Genomic DNA, 16,710 nt, shown 5'->3' with positions numbered 1-16,710 from the left:
GACAGAGTGCTGGACTAGGTGGACCCACGGCCTGATCCAGCAGGGCTCCTCTTATGTGAAGGATCTGCGCTTTTGGCCACCGTTGCAACGACGGGCGGGGGTTTCCCAGACTCGGCGTGGTACTTTCGGCAGATGCTGGATCTCTCCCATAGCCGCGGGATGACGGCTTTGCTGGCCAGGGGTGCACCTGGAACGCTCGCCAAGGAGGGAACCGGCTCCGATCTGGGTTGGTAACACCGAGCTGTGCAAAAATGCATGCCGTCCTTCTGGTGACACCCTTCTCTCTCCCCCCGCCCCCCCCCCGGTATTAAAGCCCCGTAGTGCAGAATCACATCTCTTATCCACTGCACTCTCGTTTTATGTATTTTATTGTTGTAAGCCGCCTTGTGAGGGACTCTGCCCAGAAAGGCGGCCAAGAAACGTTTTAATAAAAACGAAGTCTAGCAAGTCCTAGAGGCATAGCTCTTCCTTGCAGGGAAGCTGGTCCAATACTTTGGTCATTTTGCGTGCTCGTGTGTATACCTTGTTCAGCTCTATGCTCACTTTTTTGAGATCAGCAAAAACAAAACATGGTAGGCAGTTGTCCACAATGTGGCTTAGGTGCATTAGGATACTGCAGGGAGTTTCAGTTTCAACACTTTCCCTAAAAATCTCTAGTATGAGTTTCGCCTTCTGTACAGTACGATTCTATACATTGTCTGCCCAGAAGTCCCGTTGGGTTTAGTGGAACTTGCTCCTACAGAAGTGTGTGTAGGATTTCAGCTTTAGACATAACCATACATTGTTGCTTTTCACCTTTATCCCATGACTCTTCCATTTCTTTCCTGGTTAGCTGCTGCCAGTTCTGTCTCACTCATTGTATATGCAAAGTTAGGAGCTTGGGGGCCTACATGCGTTACTTTATTTACACTGAATTTCACTTGCCATTTTCCTGATTTCTTCCCCAACCTGGCAAAATCCTTTTAAAGTTCTTCCCAGTCTACTTGGTTTTCACTGTCAGGAGCTTGGGTGTGGGGAGAGGATAAAGCTGCAATCCTATAACCACCTATGTGGAAGCTATTGAATATGTGTAAGTGATAGAAACAACATTTTCTATGGGATTGAATTGTGAAAGGAAAACAATTTGCAGTAGCATCTTTGTGTCTGAGGCCAGGAGCCATAAATCAGAGGTAACTGTTTGTCTGTCACCCTTTTACTACCGTGCACAGAGACCCTGTTCAGATATGACAGTGTCTAGCAGCAATTCATGGTTTAATAACTCACACTATGGGGACATACATGAGCCACTTCCACTTTCCCGGAACAACCTATATAGGATCTGTAAGTTGTTTCTGTGACATTTGAACCTGGGCATTTGGATTGTCCATGGGTTAAACAACCCTAAGTTAACCCATGGCTTGTTCTTGGGTCAACTTAAGGTGTTTTAATCCATGAACAACCCCAAGTACCCAGGTTCAGATTTAATGAACCAATGAATGACTCATTTATAGGTTGTTCCAGGAAACCAGGAGCAGCTTGTGCACAATGCCCACCCCCATAATTGCGATTAACTCAAGAATTGCAGCTGTTAATATCTCCGAGCATTTTGATTTTTGGGTTCAATCGCTTTCTCACAGTAAGAATGACATAGAAATTTAAATGACAGCTCCCTCTTTAAATCATGGAAAGCAATAAATTAGTTTGCACCCTTGTACAGAGATTGTGGGGTATAATCTTGCACTTGCTACTCCTAAAGAGGGTTCTCTTTGGCTGTTCTACCATTACTGCGCAGTGCATACATGAAAATATCAAACTCAGCCTTGAATTCTAGTCACAGTATGGGGTTTTCCTGCCTCCCCATTCCCTCTGCAACCTTCTAAAATATGCTGCTAAAGGATTGGGGGATCTTTGGGTATGGTGTGGGATAGGATTGTGGGGGTTGGCCAAAATTCTCCCCTTCTTGTATCAGCAGAATACAGGGTCTGAGCCGGTGTTGTTCTGATCAAATGGAAAGGGTGGTATCACAAGAGTGGCCATTTCTACGGATTGAGGCAAAGCCAAATTGTTCCATGTTTTAGGATTCAGCGAAAACTAGGCTGACAACCACATTACCAGAGGACCTTCTCTTCTGCCTCTCCCAGATTGTGGAATGGCTTGCCGGGAGAGATTCACCAACTTAACAGTCTTTCTGAATTTAATAAAGCTATAAAGAATGATCTCTTTATAGAGCAGCGGCCCAGGCCTACCCAGTCAAATTTTAAGATGTCTGGCTATTATTTTAATAATGTATTAGTTTTATATGTTTTTTATCAGTTTTATTTATTTTTATAGTATTTTTGTATTTGATGTTGTTCCCTGCCTCGATCCAGAGGGAGAGGCGGGTAAGAAATTAATAAATAAATAAATTATTATTATTAATCAGTTCATTCATGTATGTATATACCCATTCAAAACATTATGTTCAGACTCATTCCCTGAAACCACAATATATATGCACCTCCCTACATGCAAACATACATCTAAACATCCAACTAAAATGTGGATTTTTACTACAGTATCTTTTCAAGCTTTCCTCATTCTCTGAGAGCAAGACATCAACTTTTTGCTGTTCGGCCCCGACTCCTCAGAAGAAATGTTCTGCTCACAACAGATTCCACTACGTGGCGTGAAATTAGCTCACCTCAGCAGTGCACTTTGTGAGCAGAGGGTGCGATCAGCGCCCTGGGCCATTTTCTTTTTTATCGTCTGCAGAAATAAAGTTACATTTGCTGAAAAAAGAGGAAAATGAACTCCGAAGCCAGAGAGATTCCATTTTATTTACACAGCAACCTCAATGCTGATGAACAGGGAGTTGAAAGTTTACCTTGCAACATCAAACCATGTTTATTACCAAGACATGGTGCGTTAGCTGGGACAGAACTTAGTCCTGCATGGAATTTAGATCTTTAGAAGCTCAGAGATGTGTGGACCATTCTTTGACACAAGCCCCAAGCACAGAAGAGCCAAGATCGCCACCTTCTGAGAGACGGTGGGGCTGGCTGCTCCATTTCTACCATCGCCAGAGGACCCCGGGCTCATACAATGCCTACCCTTTCAAGATTGCAGCCAAGAGTGAAGGGGGGACCCTTTCTATCACGCAAAAGCATCACCTTCTGAGCAGGAAAGAAAGGGAAACTTAAGGCTAAGCCATGAAGAGAGAAGTGCATTCCAAAGAGGATCTGGCTTGTATGGTTGATAGTTCACAGGGGGCAGGGTGGAAGGGTGGCAGGAGAGAAGGAAAATTCCTCACCCTGGCCATTTCAAAGGCGAGTTCTGCCCCGTTTCCTGGAAAAGCTCCTCAATGTACAACATCGAGCAGCATTTACACCCAGAAACCTTCCTTTGCTCATTGAACACGACAGCAGGAGGTTCAATTCCACAAACAAGACAGGTGGAAAGAGAGAAGGGACTGCTTGCAGCAGATTCCCTCCCTCCCCCACTCAAGCAGCACTGGACACTCCCCGCCTCTCTCTTAGCTGTCCTTTGGTCCCTGCCCAGCAGAGACTTGGCACAGATCCCGCAGCAGAACGAGCAACTCTGTTCCTCCTTTCCTCCTCCTCCTCTCTGCTGCAATCCCCAGCAGGTGCCGGCTTACAGGGGAGGAAGGGTTAACCCGACAGGAGATCGCACAGCTAATGTTCACACGATGTAGGTGAAATCCCTGCTGCACCATCAGGCAGAATGAGGGCTGCTGCGCGGCCTACTCCGCTCCCAACCAGCTCACGCACGCAGTCTGGGGAACCCACTTTATAGGAAACCCTCCTTCCGGAACTGCTCCTGCAGGATGTCTCTGTATTCGTCGAAGCCTCCCTCGATGCGCTGCACGGTGCCGTTGCCGCACACCCACAGCTCGTGGCACACCAGGCGGATGAAACGCTCGTCGTGGGAAACCAGGATCAAACCGCCCTAGAAGAAAACGGATGAAGAGTGCCTCAAACCAGTGTGGGGGGGTAATCTCTGGTTCACCAACCATACCAGCCCCCTCCTCCGCCCCAGCGTTCCTACAGTCTCGGCACTCCTGTCCATGTGGCAGCACCCGTCTTTCTTACCGCAGGACCTGCTTTGCATTATGTAACCTGATCTTCAATGTAAAGTCCTGGGAAACGTTACATTGGCCATAGCTGAATGCAAAACTGACTGGCTGGGGGATTCTGGGAGTTGTAGTCAAACATCTCAAAGGTGATAGATCGGGGAAGGCTTATAAAGAGGGTCTGTGATTAAGCAGTTGGTTACTAGAGACAGGACCACTCCTTTTGTGGTTTTCAGGTTGTGGGATTCCCTCCCCAGAGGGGTCTGGCCAGCCCCCTCTCCTCCCTTTTAAAAGACCAGTTAAGGCTATCCTACTCAGAAGAGGGTATCCGTCTTAAATTTCTGCTTATGTGTGGCATCTTTTGTTTGCCCCCTCCTCTTCTGACGGGCGTTCAACGTTTATGTATGCTTATAAGAATTAATGGCTAAATTTGCTTGTTTTCCTGTTCCCACCCCCAGCCCTTTATCTTTCTGTATCGTTTCTATTATATTGTAAGCCTGCAGTCAGGGCTTGGTTTGTTTTTCAATCTTTATACAGAGCCAACCCCAACCCCCATTACGATTATTATAAATCTAAACCAACAATGCATCATTTAAGTTTGAGAAAAACATGTTCTGTTTCTAACTGTAATTCGGTACCTTACTTTTGCACCACTGAGAAGAAAAAAAAGCTGGGGGCCAATTCTATCTGGACTCAGGTAAAGGACGCTCCATCACCAGGAAATAAACACCTTCATGCCGACAGGCCCGACTTAGCAAAGCATTTCTGAGGGAACGGAAATTGGCACTGTGGCTGTCCTGTGCAGCAATTTGGATGGCTTTTAAAAGGGGGTTGGATAAATTCCTGGAGGCGAAGGCTATCCATGGCTACCAGCCCTGATGGTTGAGTGCCATCTCCAATATTCGAGGCAGTAAGCCTGTGTGCACCAGTTACTGGGGAACATGGGTGGGAGGGTGCTGTTGCACCATGTCCTGCTTGTTCATCCCTGGCCGATGGCTGGATAGCCACTGGACTAAATGGACCCTTGGTCTGATCCAGCATGGCTCTTCTTAGGTTCTTAATTACTACTGCTGCATTCTCACCAAAGGAAGGGGAAGTCATTCCTCCCAGAATAGAATGAGGGCAAGGGTGCTTTACCCATCATGCCTTTTATGGGAGGGTGAGGGCAAACCTGGGTTACTGTAACCTTCTGGTGAGAGGATCTGGTTGGGAGTTTTATGTTCCAGTAAGAGCGAGAGGCACCCATGTTATGGTTTTGTTTTTTAAAAAATACTTTGAGAAATGGATGGTTTAGCCTATTTTTATTGTTTGCTGTAGTCTCAACTGACCTCTCTGTATTTTGTGGATATTGGCTTGTTGCTCCTATAAGCCCCTTTAAGAGCCAGTTTGGGATGAAATGTGGGGAATAAATCTATGATAAGAGAAGATGTGTGCGCGTGTGCATATCTGTCCATGCTGTAGTGCCAAGAGGTGAAACTTAGATACCTGAAACTTGCTATGCATATTAAGGGGACACTAGGGCTATCTGGTTTTCAAAACACATTTATTTATTTATTTATTACATTTCTATACCACCCCATAGCCGAAGCTCTCTGGTCGGTTTACAAAAGTGATGGAATTAATTGTAATCAATTTTAATTATCCATGTGGTTGAAGTCTGCAGTACCATCTTCAGCCACTAGGGGCAGATTTCCCTAACCAGCACATAGCTTTGCAGTGCATACAATTAGAAGCCAGGGGAAATCACTAGGCTGAGGGTCAGAGTTATACACCTGCCCCGACATCCTGCTGTGGGGCATTCTCGCCCTCAAGGGAATGGAGGAGACAGACCCCTCCATCAGGGGCGTGCCTTGGCAGGGGCCATGCCTTGGGGCTTCCAGGAGGCATGGCTTTACTCAGACAGCTGTGTAAGTTGGGACAAAGGGCTCTTCCATGTTGTGTGAAATCGGGTCTGCTTTATAGAAATAGACATTTCCTGGGAGCAGTGTAACTGCTCAGCATTGCTGATAATGGGAAGAAACAGGAGAGAGAGGCTGCAGACTGGGTGTGTGTCCAGATACAGACTAAACGGCCACGTGGATGAAGACTCACCCGGAAATTGTTGAGTGCCTTCGCCAGGGACTCAATGGTCTCCATGTCAAGGTGGTTTGTCGGCTCATCCAAAATGTAGAAGTTGGGGCTGGAAGGAGAAGGAAATGTAATTAATCCGACACTGACCTGGTAGGATCCCAAAGCAAGCCTTAAACGTACATCCCTGCTGTCCTGTAACATTAACAAGGCCAGAAACCCCAGAGGTTGCCCAACAGTTTTTACACAGGGCTCCCTTTGGCCATGAGTCCAGCACTGCACAAGAATGGGACCCTCCCAAGGTGCTCCGGGAGGTGTTTGCATGGCCCAATGCTAGGCAAGGGCACCTGCCTTGGGTGGAGAGGCCATAACTCAGGGGCAGAGCAAACGCTTTGGATGTGGAAAGCTTCAGGTTCAACACCTGACGTGGCCAGCATAAACAGGGCTGGGAGAAAGCTCTGCCTGAGACCCTAAGGGATCACTGGTCTGACTGGTAGCTCACTAGATCTTGGGTTCAAAACATGCTACTACACAGTAGCACATCAGCAAAGTGCAAGTGCTTAGCACATGGCACGATGTTCTGAAAGAAAACACGAGGCTTACCAAGGCATGGTCATTTGGGCAAAAGCCACTCTGCTTTTCTGACCTCCAGACAGGCTGGCAACAGGGCGGACTGCGAGCTCTCCAGAGACTCCATAGCACCCCAGCTGATGGCGGTACTCCTCTTCTGTCTTCCCTGGAACCCACACACAGAAAGAAGGTGTCAAACTCCTGGAGCACAGGCCTAGCAATAGCTATTAGGCATGATAGCTAAACAGCATGGGATTACAGAGATGCTGCAGCATCCAAAACAAAGCAGGAAGGAAATTCACATAAATGATTGCACACGAACTGGAGTTAAGAGCTAGGAAAGAAGACCCTAAGCTATTAGGGTCTGGGGGGAAAATGAGCCAGACAGTGTCTTTTTGGTTATCACGTTCCTGTGCATCTGACCTCAGGTGGAGGAAGGTAGGAAGAAGCAGGCACTTGGGGCTTCCTGATAATTAACTGGAAAATCGAACAATTCACACGTGAACAAAAGACGCCAACTAGGTGCAGTATCAAAAATATGTTTATCTCTTTTTGAAATGCTGTAAACCACTATACACCTTAAAAGGATTGAGGGGGAGGGAGAGCAAAGGATTAACTGCCTCCATGCATGAGGTTTGCTAGAAGTAGGGGTCGCTGAAAGCCAATGAGATACATTTATCCCTTCCACAAACCCATCCTGATTTTCATCATGTACCTAAGCAGCCACATAGGAAAGCCTAAAGCTTACCTGGGAACCGCTTTGCTAGTAACTCTGTGGCGCTGATGTCCAGATCCAGCTGATCCACATGGTGCTGACTGAAATAGCCAATCTTAAGATTCCTGCCAAGCCAGAAAAGTGAATTAGGGAGAAAGCACAATTATAGTCAGCAATTTTCCTGGGGAGAACCTCCTGTTACTGAAAAGGCCAAAGAAAAGGAATGTTTTCCTTCCTTCCCTCCCTGTGTTGTCTCCTGCCCCTGAGGGACTATAAAATACAAATTGCTACTCCTCCACCTGCTTAAGGTAACCAGTTGCCCACAACATTTCCATGCCAGGGGTAACAAAGCAGGCGCTGCCGGCAATCCGAGGTCGACTCCCATTTTTTCTACTCTAGTCACGACTTTTAATTCTTCCCCTTTGTCTTTATCTATAATCAGGGGTAGAACAAGCTTTGGCTTGACTTAACAACCAGCCCTTATTTCTGATCACCACCAATTTCCCCTGACAAGTCTTCTGGACTGCAGAGAACTGGGGAGGGGTGGGTATAGCAAAAGATTAACTTTTATTGAGAACGAAGAACCAGGGAGGGGTGGATAAAGCAAAGGATTAAAGATTATCCTTTCGTGTTTCAATATCTTAGGTGTTTTTTCAAAGCAAAGAAAAAAAAAGTCCATTCATGGCTGTTTGCAGAAATAACATAAAACAATTAGAAGGTATAATACAAACATAAAACCTGAATTGAGACTAGCAATCCCCAAAAGATAATATAAAATAATAAGCAGAGACAGTTTAAAAAACCAGCCCAACATTAAGTAAAAGCAAACTAACTAAAGAGGGGACCAAACATCTATCTCGTGGGAGGGAGTTCCATAAAGATGGGGCCACCACGGAAAAGGCCCCATCTCTTGTGCCAATCTAATTGACCTAGACGCTGGGCCTGAGAGCAGGATCACCGCAGCTAATCTTAGGTCCTGGGCAGGTTCACACAAGTCTAGATAGTCCTTCGTATAACTTGGCCCCAACCTGTTTAAGGCAGGGGTGGAGAAACCGTTATCAGAGAGCTCCGGCTATTGGGCGGTATAGAAATGTAATAAATAAATAAATAAATAAATAAATAAATAAATAAATAAATATCAGCCTGAAGACTGAATTCCAATCTCGGACAGATCTTGGGACACATTCAGCAGGTGGGGCCAAAGGCAAAGTGGACATTGCCAAAACATCATTATTCCTGATTTTAAGCCTACTCGGAAGTAAGCAGAACAAGGCTTCTGCAGGTCTACTCAGACATCAGGAAAAACTTCCTGACTGTTAGAGCAGTACGACAATGGAACCCATGACCTAGGGAGGTTGTGGGCTCTCCCAAACTAGAGACATTCAAGAGGCAGCTGGACAACCATCTGTCAGGGATGCTTTAAGGTGGATTCCTGCATTGAGCAGGGGGTTGGACTCGATGGCCTTAGAGGCCCCTTCTAACTCCTCTATTCTATGATTCTATGAAATAAGCAGGCCTAAATCAACTCAGCAGCACTTTCAAAAGCATCCCAAGTACCAAGCCTTTGCATGTGTATTCAGATGCAAGTATGAGCAACATGTCTACCCACAAATAACCAGGACAAGCCTCAGAAGTAGGCAGGTCTAAATTACTCAGCAAGTTCCTCCCCAAATTCTGCCTCCCTCCCCTGTAGGGAAAAGCTCAAATGTCCGACCAGCAGCTGATAGGCCATCAGAGCTTTTCCCTATTAGAAGAAGGGCCGGAGTGTAGAGAAAGAGTTGATGGGTTGGATGTATTTCGTGTATTTCACATACCACACTCCAGTTCCAATAAGATCTGAATTTTAAAAAAATTCAATAAGGGGCCATGGAAGTTTATGTTAATGAATCTAAAAGAGAAACAGTACAAGCCATTTGAGAAGAAAGACAGGTGTTTGGAGGACATGAAGAGGAGCTTTGCCAAATGCAGAAAGACTGACACTTGGGCCATCTCTAGACCTCAGGTTTATCCCTGGATCGTCCAGGAGTCAAACCTGTTCATCTAGGTGACACACAGGGGATCCAGTGCTCAGGCAGGGGCAAACCCTGGATGATCCAAGGATAAACCTTAGGTCTAGCTGTGGCCTTGGTCTCTGGCAGCTCCTGTAATGTCCCGAGATTTTAGCCGGAACTATCTACAACATTTTCAGAGGCCTTTCCCCCCTCTGCAACCATAAGGACTAGAAACTTGGTTTCGTAGTTATCTAAAAAGCCTGAACGTTCCCAGGATTCATATTTCAGGGTTTGAAGCAGCTAAATTGTAATTCATACTATCGCTGGAACCCCGCTGGAGGCTTCTCCTGGGCAGACAGCAACACAAAGCACATAACCCAAATGCCTATTGGGAACTCAGGTTGTTTTCAGAGCTCAGCAACGAATCAGCAGCTTTCTGTAGTTTCACCTCTCCAACCGACTCCCCCATAACTCTGCCAAGCCCCCTTATTCGTGCGGAAGCTACCTGTGAGCGTGCCTAATCCCTTGCACAGGTGCCAGGTCTCCCATCAGGATCTTCAACATAGTCGACTTGCCAGCTCCATTTTCTCCTACCTAAAGGAAAGGACGAAAGAATGAATGGAGACATCTTCCAGAGCTCTGTTCTTGGGTCTGAGGGTTTGGAGAGCAGGGAACAGGCAATGCATTGCACGCTGAAAAGCCCTGGTCAACTATCATCTCAGCCTAGGCCTGCTTAGCGCTATGCAATCCTACACTTTTCTTTTTAAGATAACATGAACTAAAGCTAAGTAGGCCAAAGCAGGGCCCAAAATGCAAGAGTATATGAAGCATGTCAGAGACGCTACACCCAAGTGGCAGCCAGGCAAATACACCAGCCAATTAGAGAATCAAACCAAGCTAGCTGCGGTTAAATTACAGCAAGAGCAGTAAACATTTAATCCCAGCATCTCATGCTTTTTGTGAAAAATATAGATATTAGCGATCTGGCTGCAAGGTGGCAGCCAAATGCAAGCAGAGTTCTTGAGATATTTATAGACACACCAGTGATGCTTCCCCTTCTGCAGAGGGGCCTGAATGTCACCGGCTTGTTAAGTATCTTCCTTTCGAACTTCATTTTTGAACATGGTTATTATTGTCTGAATCATTTAGAAACCCTCTGGACTGAATTAGCATCCCCGATGCCCAATTCCTTGGGCATATGGTTCTGCTGGGCCATATGGCACATTGGTTTTTTCCACCAATGACATTCCCCACCTCCTGGACCTGTCAGAAATATTTTAAGGTGGTTTCCTGCGTTGAGCAGGGGGTTGGACTGGATGTCCTTATAGGATCCTTCTACTATTCTATGAGCCCCAACTCACAAAGAATGGATGTCTAAAGCATGGCATGTTATGATCACACAAAAGCCGACTTGTCAGGTTCATGAGGCTAAAATGCAGGGGAACTTCTCTTCTTCTCTGCATTTGCCAGCCTTACCCAATATGGTGGCCATTACACGTGCTGGACTACAACTCCTAAAATTCCTGATCATTAGCTATGCTGGCTGGGGCATATAGGAATTGTGTCCCAAAATATGTGGCGGTCACTAGGCTGCCTACCCAGACATTTTGTGAAATCAATTCCACCTGATTTCTGAGTGGCCGGATTTTACTTTGTAAAATTTATTGTTCTGTTGCGCCTATTTAATTTTGGTCATCTTTCTGCCGGAGTCTGAAATTAAAGACAAAGCGAATCCCCCTTCCTTACCACACAGATGCGGGAGTCCAGGTCGGCAGAGACCGAGAGGGAGCGGAAGATGTGGTTATTGGGCTCATAGTAAAAGTCCACTTCATCCAGCTGCAAGATGGGAGGAGAAAACTTTTCAAAGCCATCTGGGAACCTGCGGCAAGGAGGACAAGGGAACGGAGTGCAAAAGGCAGTTAGCAAAGGGCCAGGCCCCCGCAAGGCAGAGAAACAACCCCTGTGTTATTTAGTGCTCCTAGCACAGGGTTGGCCCTACGTAAAGGGAGACAGGAGCAGGCAGAGGGAACATCAGGGCCTGCTCCTGTTGGACTCGTCCCCCTCCTCCTCCTGGGCTAATTGATATCCTGACCCTGCGGGGAAGAAGGAGAGAAGGAGGCGGGAGCAGGCAGAGGGAACAGCAGGGCCTTCTCTCCGTTGGTCTGCCCCTTCTTCGGGATATGAGAGGTGGGAGCAGGGCCATCCTACCAGCCCTACCGATAGTCTCATTAATTTCCCCTTCCCCTCTCCTTCCCTTCCCTTCTCCTCGTCTTGTTTAGATTGTAAGCCTGAGGGCAGGGACTGACTCCTTTGCTTACTGATTCTAAGCCGCTCCGGGAGCCTTTTTTGGCTAAGGACGGGATAAAAATGCAATGAACACTAATATAAAATAGTTGGTGGTAGTAATACTTTGCAAGGTATGTTTACCGTTTAGACTGCTTCTGTGCTCAAGGCACTTTGCATGTATTGGTAGGGTATAGCAGGGACGAAAATCCTCTTTCAGGCCAGGGGCCAACCGTAATGTTGGAGAAGCTCTCAGGGGGCCACGTTCCAGGGGTGGGCGGGGCTGAAGACAAATGGGGCGGGGCCAAACTCACTGGGGTATTTTAGCTTAAAGCTCTTCTTGCCAGGGACTAAGCCTTAAGAGAGGCATTTCCACCTCTCAGAATGGAGGAAAACTGCACAACAGCCAGAAAATTACCAACTGATTGGTGGTTAGGGAAAAGGGGCGGGACCTTCTGAAGAATTCTGGAAGGCTGCATTTGCCCCCGACACACACACCCCGGGCCTGAATCCAGCTTTGCAGAATCTGCACCCCTGTGGTCTAGTCGAAGGCACATGATGCAGCCACCCGGCTGATGCTAAGCAGGCCTGGCCAGTGCCTAGATCGGAGATTGCCTGAGAACGCTGCCTGGAGTTCCACTGAATAAAGGCTCTATATCTAAACTAAATAACTAAATAATGTTATCCTGTTGCAATCCTTACAATAAACTACTTAGGCAGCCGTTTTTTAATTATTTATTTCTGTCTTGTAAAATAGGGAAGTGAGTCCAAGAGTAAGAGAGGGCCTTGCCTAAGGCCACCTGGTGAGTTCATGACGGGGTTTAGATTTGAGCGAGATTTCCCGACTCCTAGGTCCATCTCTTTGGCTATTACATTGCACCAGTTCTCTAGGATACTTAGGGCGTGAGGAGGAGGAGGAGGAGGCGGAGGCTGTGTCTGGGGCCCAACACTGCAACACTGCAACATCTCAAGAAAGAACTTGCAGAAGGGCAGCGTGAACGAAATGATTGCTACACAGCTAGCACATACCTCTTGGGGCACTGGCAAAAGTAGCCCAAAGAGATGTCCCACTCCTTCGAAGTAGAGAAGGAGATGCAGACAATTTGCAGTCTGTCTGTGCACCCAAGAGCCCACAGTCAAGATTCTGCATTCGAGCTCTATGAAAAGTCCCTTTGACAGAACCTTCCACAGCTATTAACGAAAGAGGGGCGGAGGGGGGGAGGAAAATCAAACAATCCAGAGATAAGAACTTTTGGAAGAGTGGAAGAAGAGAAAGGATCATAGAATCATAGAACCGTAGAGTTGGAAGGGGCCTAAAAGGCCACCCCCACCCGCCCACCCACCCACCCACACACAGAAGCCCTGCTATTACCGTGAACATACCAAGGTGAGCAATTCCAACCAAGAATCTGACACCTTGCAGCCAAGTTTCAGCTTCCTCCCAAATTCCGCCAATGCAAGCATCTAACTCACTCATGTGCTGAGCGTAACACACTGTTGTCCAATGCAAGTTCCTAAACCAGCTGATTCACGGCTGACTTGAATTGATTGAACACAGGGTTTGCAAGATCAACCAACTCTCGAACCAGCAGCCGTGAAGTGAGTAGTGTTCTTGACTTTGAGAAGGCAGAGAGGGGAGTGGCTCTTGTTTGGGGGGGGGGGGGGGGAACGGACTGCTGCCTCTCCCCTTCCCCTGCAAGAAGAAAGAGCTATGCTGCCCCATTTCCATTAAGAGTCACTTACTTCATTATCACCTCAGATTCTTTGTCCACAGGCTTCAGTTTTGGCCTAACAAACAGACAAAAAAAGGTCAGGCCCATTACAATAAAGAGGGGTTAGGTATCAGGGGATGAGCCCACCTGCAGCAATTTAAAGGTAAAGAAGTCTGTATACAGTTGCTGGGGAACATGGGTAGAAGAAGGGTGCTATTGCACCATGTTCTATTTATTTATTTGTTGGTTGGTTGCATTTATATCCCGCCTTTTTTCCTCCAAGAAACCCAAGGCGGCGTACATAATCCTCCTCCTCTCCATTTTTATCCTCACAACAACCCTGTAAGGTAGGTTGGGCTGAGAGTCTGCGACTGGCCCAAACTCACCCAGTGGGTTTCCATGGCAGTGTGGGGACTAGAACCCGGATCTCCAGACTCCCAGTCCAACACTTTAGCCACTACACCACACTTGTGGGTCCCTGGTTGGCAGCTGGTTGGCCACTGTGCGAACAGAGTGCTGGACGAGACGGACCCTTGGCCTGATCCAGCAGGGCTCCTCTGATGTTCTTATGGGAAGTCCACAAGCAGAGCACCTCCCTTGGAAACAACCATCTCTACCCTAGATTCACTGGGCTGTTCCCTTCCCATGTCAAAGTTCTCCAACCCTGCCCCAGGAGTGGACCTCCAGATGTTTTGGCCTACAACTCCCTTGATCCCTCCCTTCTGGCTATGCTGGCTAGGGCTGATGGGAGTTGTAGGCCAAACTATCTGGAGGGCCACAGGTTGCCCAGCCCTGGTCCAGGCCTTCAAAAATCAAGGAGGTCGGCCAGCTTCCCTTCGCTCAGGATGGAAAGCACTATTTTCCATCTCTATTTCCCCCATTTATGGCAAGGCAGGAGGCTGGCCTGGTTTCCTGAAATTCAACCCAGTAACTGGCAGGTGGGGAATGAAGGGCGGAGGGGAGGGAGAGAAAGTGGGGCTCTCCAGCTGTGGAAATTCCAAAGAAGGAATCTTGTCCAAGAAGCTTCATTCCCTTTGCGGCTCCCCCTCCCCCCCTTTATAAACGGCCGCTGCCGTTTCCAGCTCTCCAGATCACCATCTGTAGATCCTGCACTTCTCCGCCCCCCAGCTAGAACTGGGCCATCCAAACACGTGCCAGTGATATCGTACTCTCTCCCCCCTGTCCAATGCATGCCCCAACTGGGACGGATACTTACAGCTTCTCCAGCAGTTTGAGTTTGCTCTGTACTTGAGACGCCCGATTGGCGTTGTAGCGAAACCGATCAATAAAGACCTGTAAGAGAAGAGAAGATCAGAGCCTCTCCAGCGGGAGAAGCCCCCCATGGCAGAGCCTGGGCCACCAAATCATGGATTTCCTCCTTGCTCCAAGCCATCTTTATTTACACAAGAACATCCTGGTGGTTTTAAATGGGATGCTGTGACGGCACCGACCTTATACCGAAGGCCTTGCCTAGCACACCCTTCTCAAGCCAAGCACTGCCACTTCAACAACCGGAGGGTAGGGTAAAACACAACCTTTTCCTCACATGAGAGGGTAAAGGCTAGAATCTGGAAAGGTTTTACTGTGTATGTAATAAGCTGATATTTATTTATTTAGTTTATGATAGTAACTGTAGAGCAGGTGATAAAGCCATGCAGACACATGTGGTTTGAGGTAACAAAACAAAATAAAATGTTTATTTTTGTTTAACAGATCTTGATTACTTTAAATGCAAGTTAACCTGCTTAATCTACTAGTTCTAATAAAAACAGTCATCTCAACTCTCTTAAAATCATATCTCCGTTCGCTCTCCACACCACTGGATATTCTAAACTAAACGAACCCTAACGCCTCAGCTCCCTTAACTCTCACTTAAACTAAAACTCACAATCTCCTCAAGCCAACCTATTTATACCCCTCCCTCCCCCTCTCTCACCGCATCATAAAATGCGGGCTGGATGAGGGCTAATGAACTGAGACTGAATCCTGGCAAGACGGAAGCCCTGTGGGTGAGTGGTTCCCGAGTCCGCGAGACAGGCTCATTGCCTGTTCTGGATGGGGTTGCTCTGCCTCTGAAAGAACAGGTTCGTAGTTTGGGGGTACTCTTAGACCCATTTCTGTCGCTGGAGGCTCAAGTAGCCGCCACGGCTCAGAGTGCCTTTTACCATCTTCGGTTGGTTCGCCAACTACGGCCTCTCCTGGACAGGGATAGCTTGACCACGGTGGTACAGGCATTGGTAACCTCAAGGTTGGATTACTGCAACGCGCTCTATGTGGGGCTGCCCTTGAAGCTGCTCTGGAAGCTGGAGCTAGTGCAGAATGCTGCAGCTCGGCTGTTGTCTGGAGCTGCCCCTTTCCAGCATGGAACTCCTCTGCTGAGGGAGCTGCACTGGCTGCCTATTCGCTACCGGGCCAGGTTTAAGGTTCTTGTACTTGTGTACAAAACCCTAAACAACTTGGGACCAGGATACCTGAGAGAGCGCCTTCTCCCTTACCAACCTGCCTGGTCACTGAGGTCATCCGAGGGCCTGCTCCTGGTGGTTCCACAGAGATCCATCCACTGATTGGAATCCACCAGAGGAAGAGCCTTCAGCGTGGTGGCCCCCCTCCTGTGGAATTCCATGCCTCTGGAGGTCAGGCAGGTGCCAACCTTGTACTCCTTTCAGCGCCTCCTGAAAACATCTTTATTCCAGGAAGCCTTTCCTTAATATGCAGCTTTGAGTCTCTGTATTTGCTTCTTTTAAAATTTGTTTTAAGTGTTTTATTCTGGTTTATTTATTTTCATTTTATCTTTTACACCGCTCCGAAATTTTTCAATGGGGAGCGGTATATAAATATTCTAAATAAATAAATAAATAAATAAATAATAAATCATCAGCCACACCCACTCAGTCAAATATTCCGCACTCACTAGACATACAAACCCCAGACATACCTAAGGGACAGAAAGGTGGTATCGCCACAGATGCCCTTTCAAAAAAGGGCCACCTTGGACTGCACCCTTAGCCATGTATGTAATGTTGCCTAAGAAGTAGGTCAGATGTCTTTCTCCCTCTGTTGCCCAAAGCAACATGCGTAGCAGGGTTTTGAGCCGGAGCAAAATATATTCTATATACCCATAGGTACAATTCTCTATCCTGATTTAAAAAAAAAAAAACAGTTCTCATCCTAGATTACACAGAAGGTTGTAAGCCAGTGAGCCATTCCTAGTGAAAACTCAAAAATATGGGCAAGTCGGGGTGGAAAAGAGTTCCAGTCGTCCCCTTCCATCTAGTCCTGATTTTCAAAGTTTTGTCAGCCCTCTGCTACCCCAACTTTTGCCCT

At 47.2% G+C, this 16,710-nt stretch overlaps 1 protein-coding gene across 1 annotated transcript in view; it reads right to left on the bottom strand.

Moving 5' to 3' along the window:
- Positions 1-2,769: 2,769 nt before the first annotated feature.
- Positions 2,770-16,710, bottom strand: part of ABCF3 (ATP binding cassette subfamily F member 3) — a 33,545-nt gene continuing 19,604 nt past the window's right edge. The window contains exons 14-21 of the mRNA XM_063131846.1: positions 14,603-14,679; positions 13,418-13,462; positions 11,138-11,270; positions 9,897-9,985; positions 7,434-7,525; positions 6,719-6,851; positions 6,140-6,227; positions 2,770-3,924 (exon numbers count right to left, since the gene is read on the bottom strand). Coding sequence (XP_062987916.1) covers positions 3,766-3,924; positions 6,140-6,227; positions 6,719-6,851; positions 7,434-7,525; positions 9,897-9,985; positions 11,138-11,270; positions 13,418-13,462; positions 14,603-14,679 — 816 coding nt within the window. The 3' untranslated portion in view covers positions 2,770-3,765. The remainder of the gene's footprint in view (positions 3,925-6,139; positions 6,228-6,718; positions 6,852-7,433; positions 7,526-9,896; positions 9,986-11,137; positions 11,271-13,417; positions 13,463-14,602; positions 14,680-16,710) is intronic.

Source organism: Elgaria multicarinata, chromosome 8 (genome assembly GCF_023053635.1).
Source record: "Elgaria multicarinata webbii isolate HBS135686 ecotype San Diego chromosome 8, rElgMul1.1.pri, whole genome shotgun sequence".
In the NCBI taxonomy this organism is placed as follows: Eukaryota; Metazoa; Chordata; class Lepidosauria; order Squamata; family Anguidae; genus Elgaria; species Elgaria multicarinata.
This window is presented reverse-complemented; position numbering and strand designations above follow the sequence as displayed.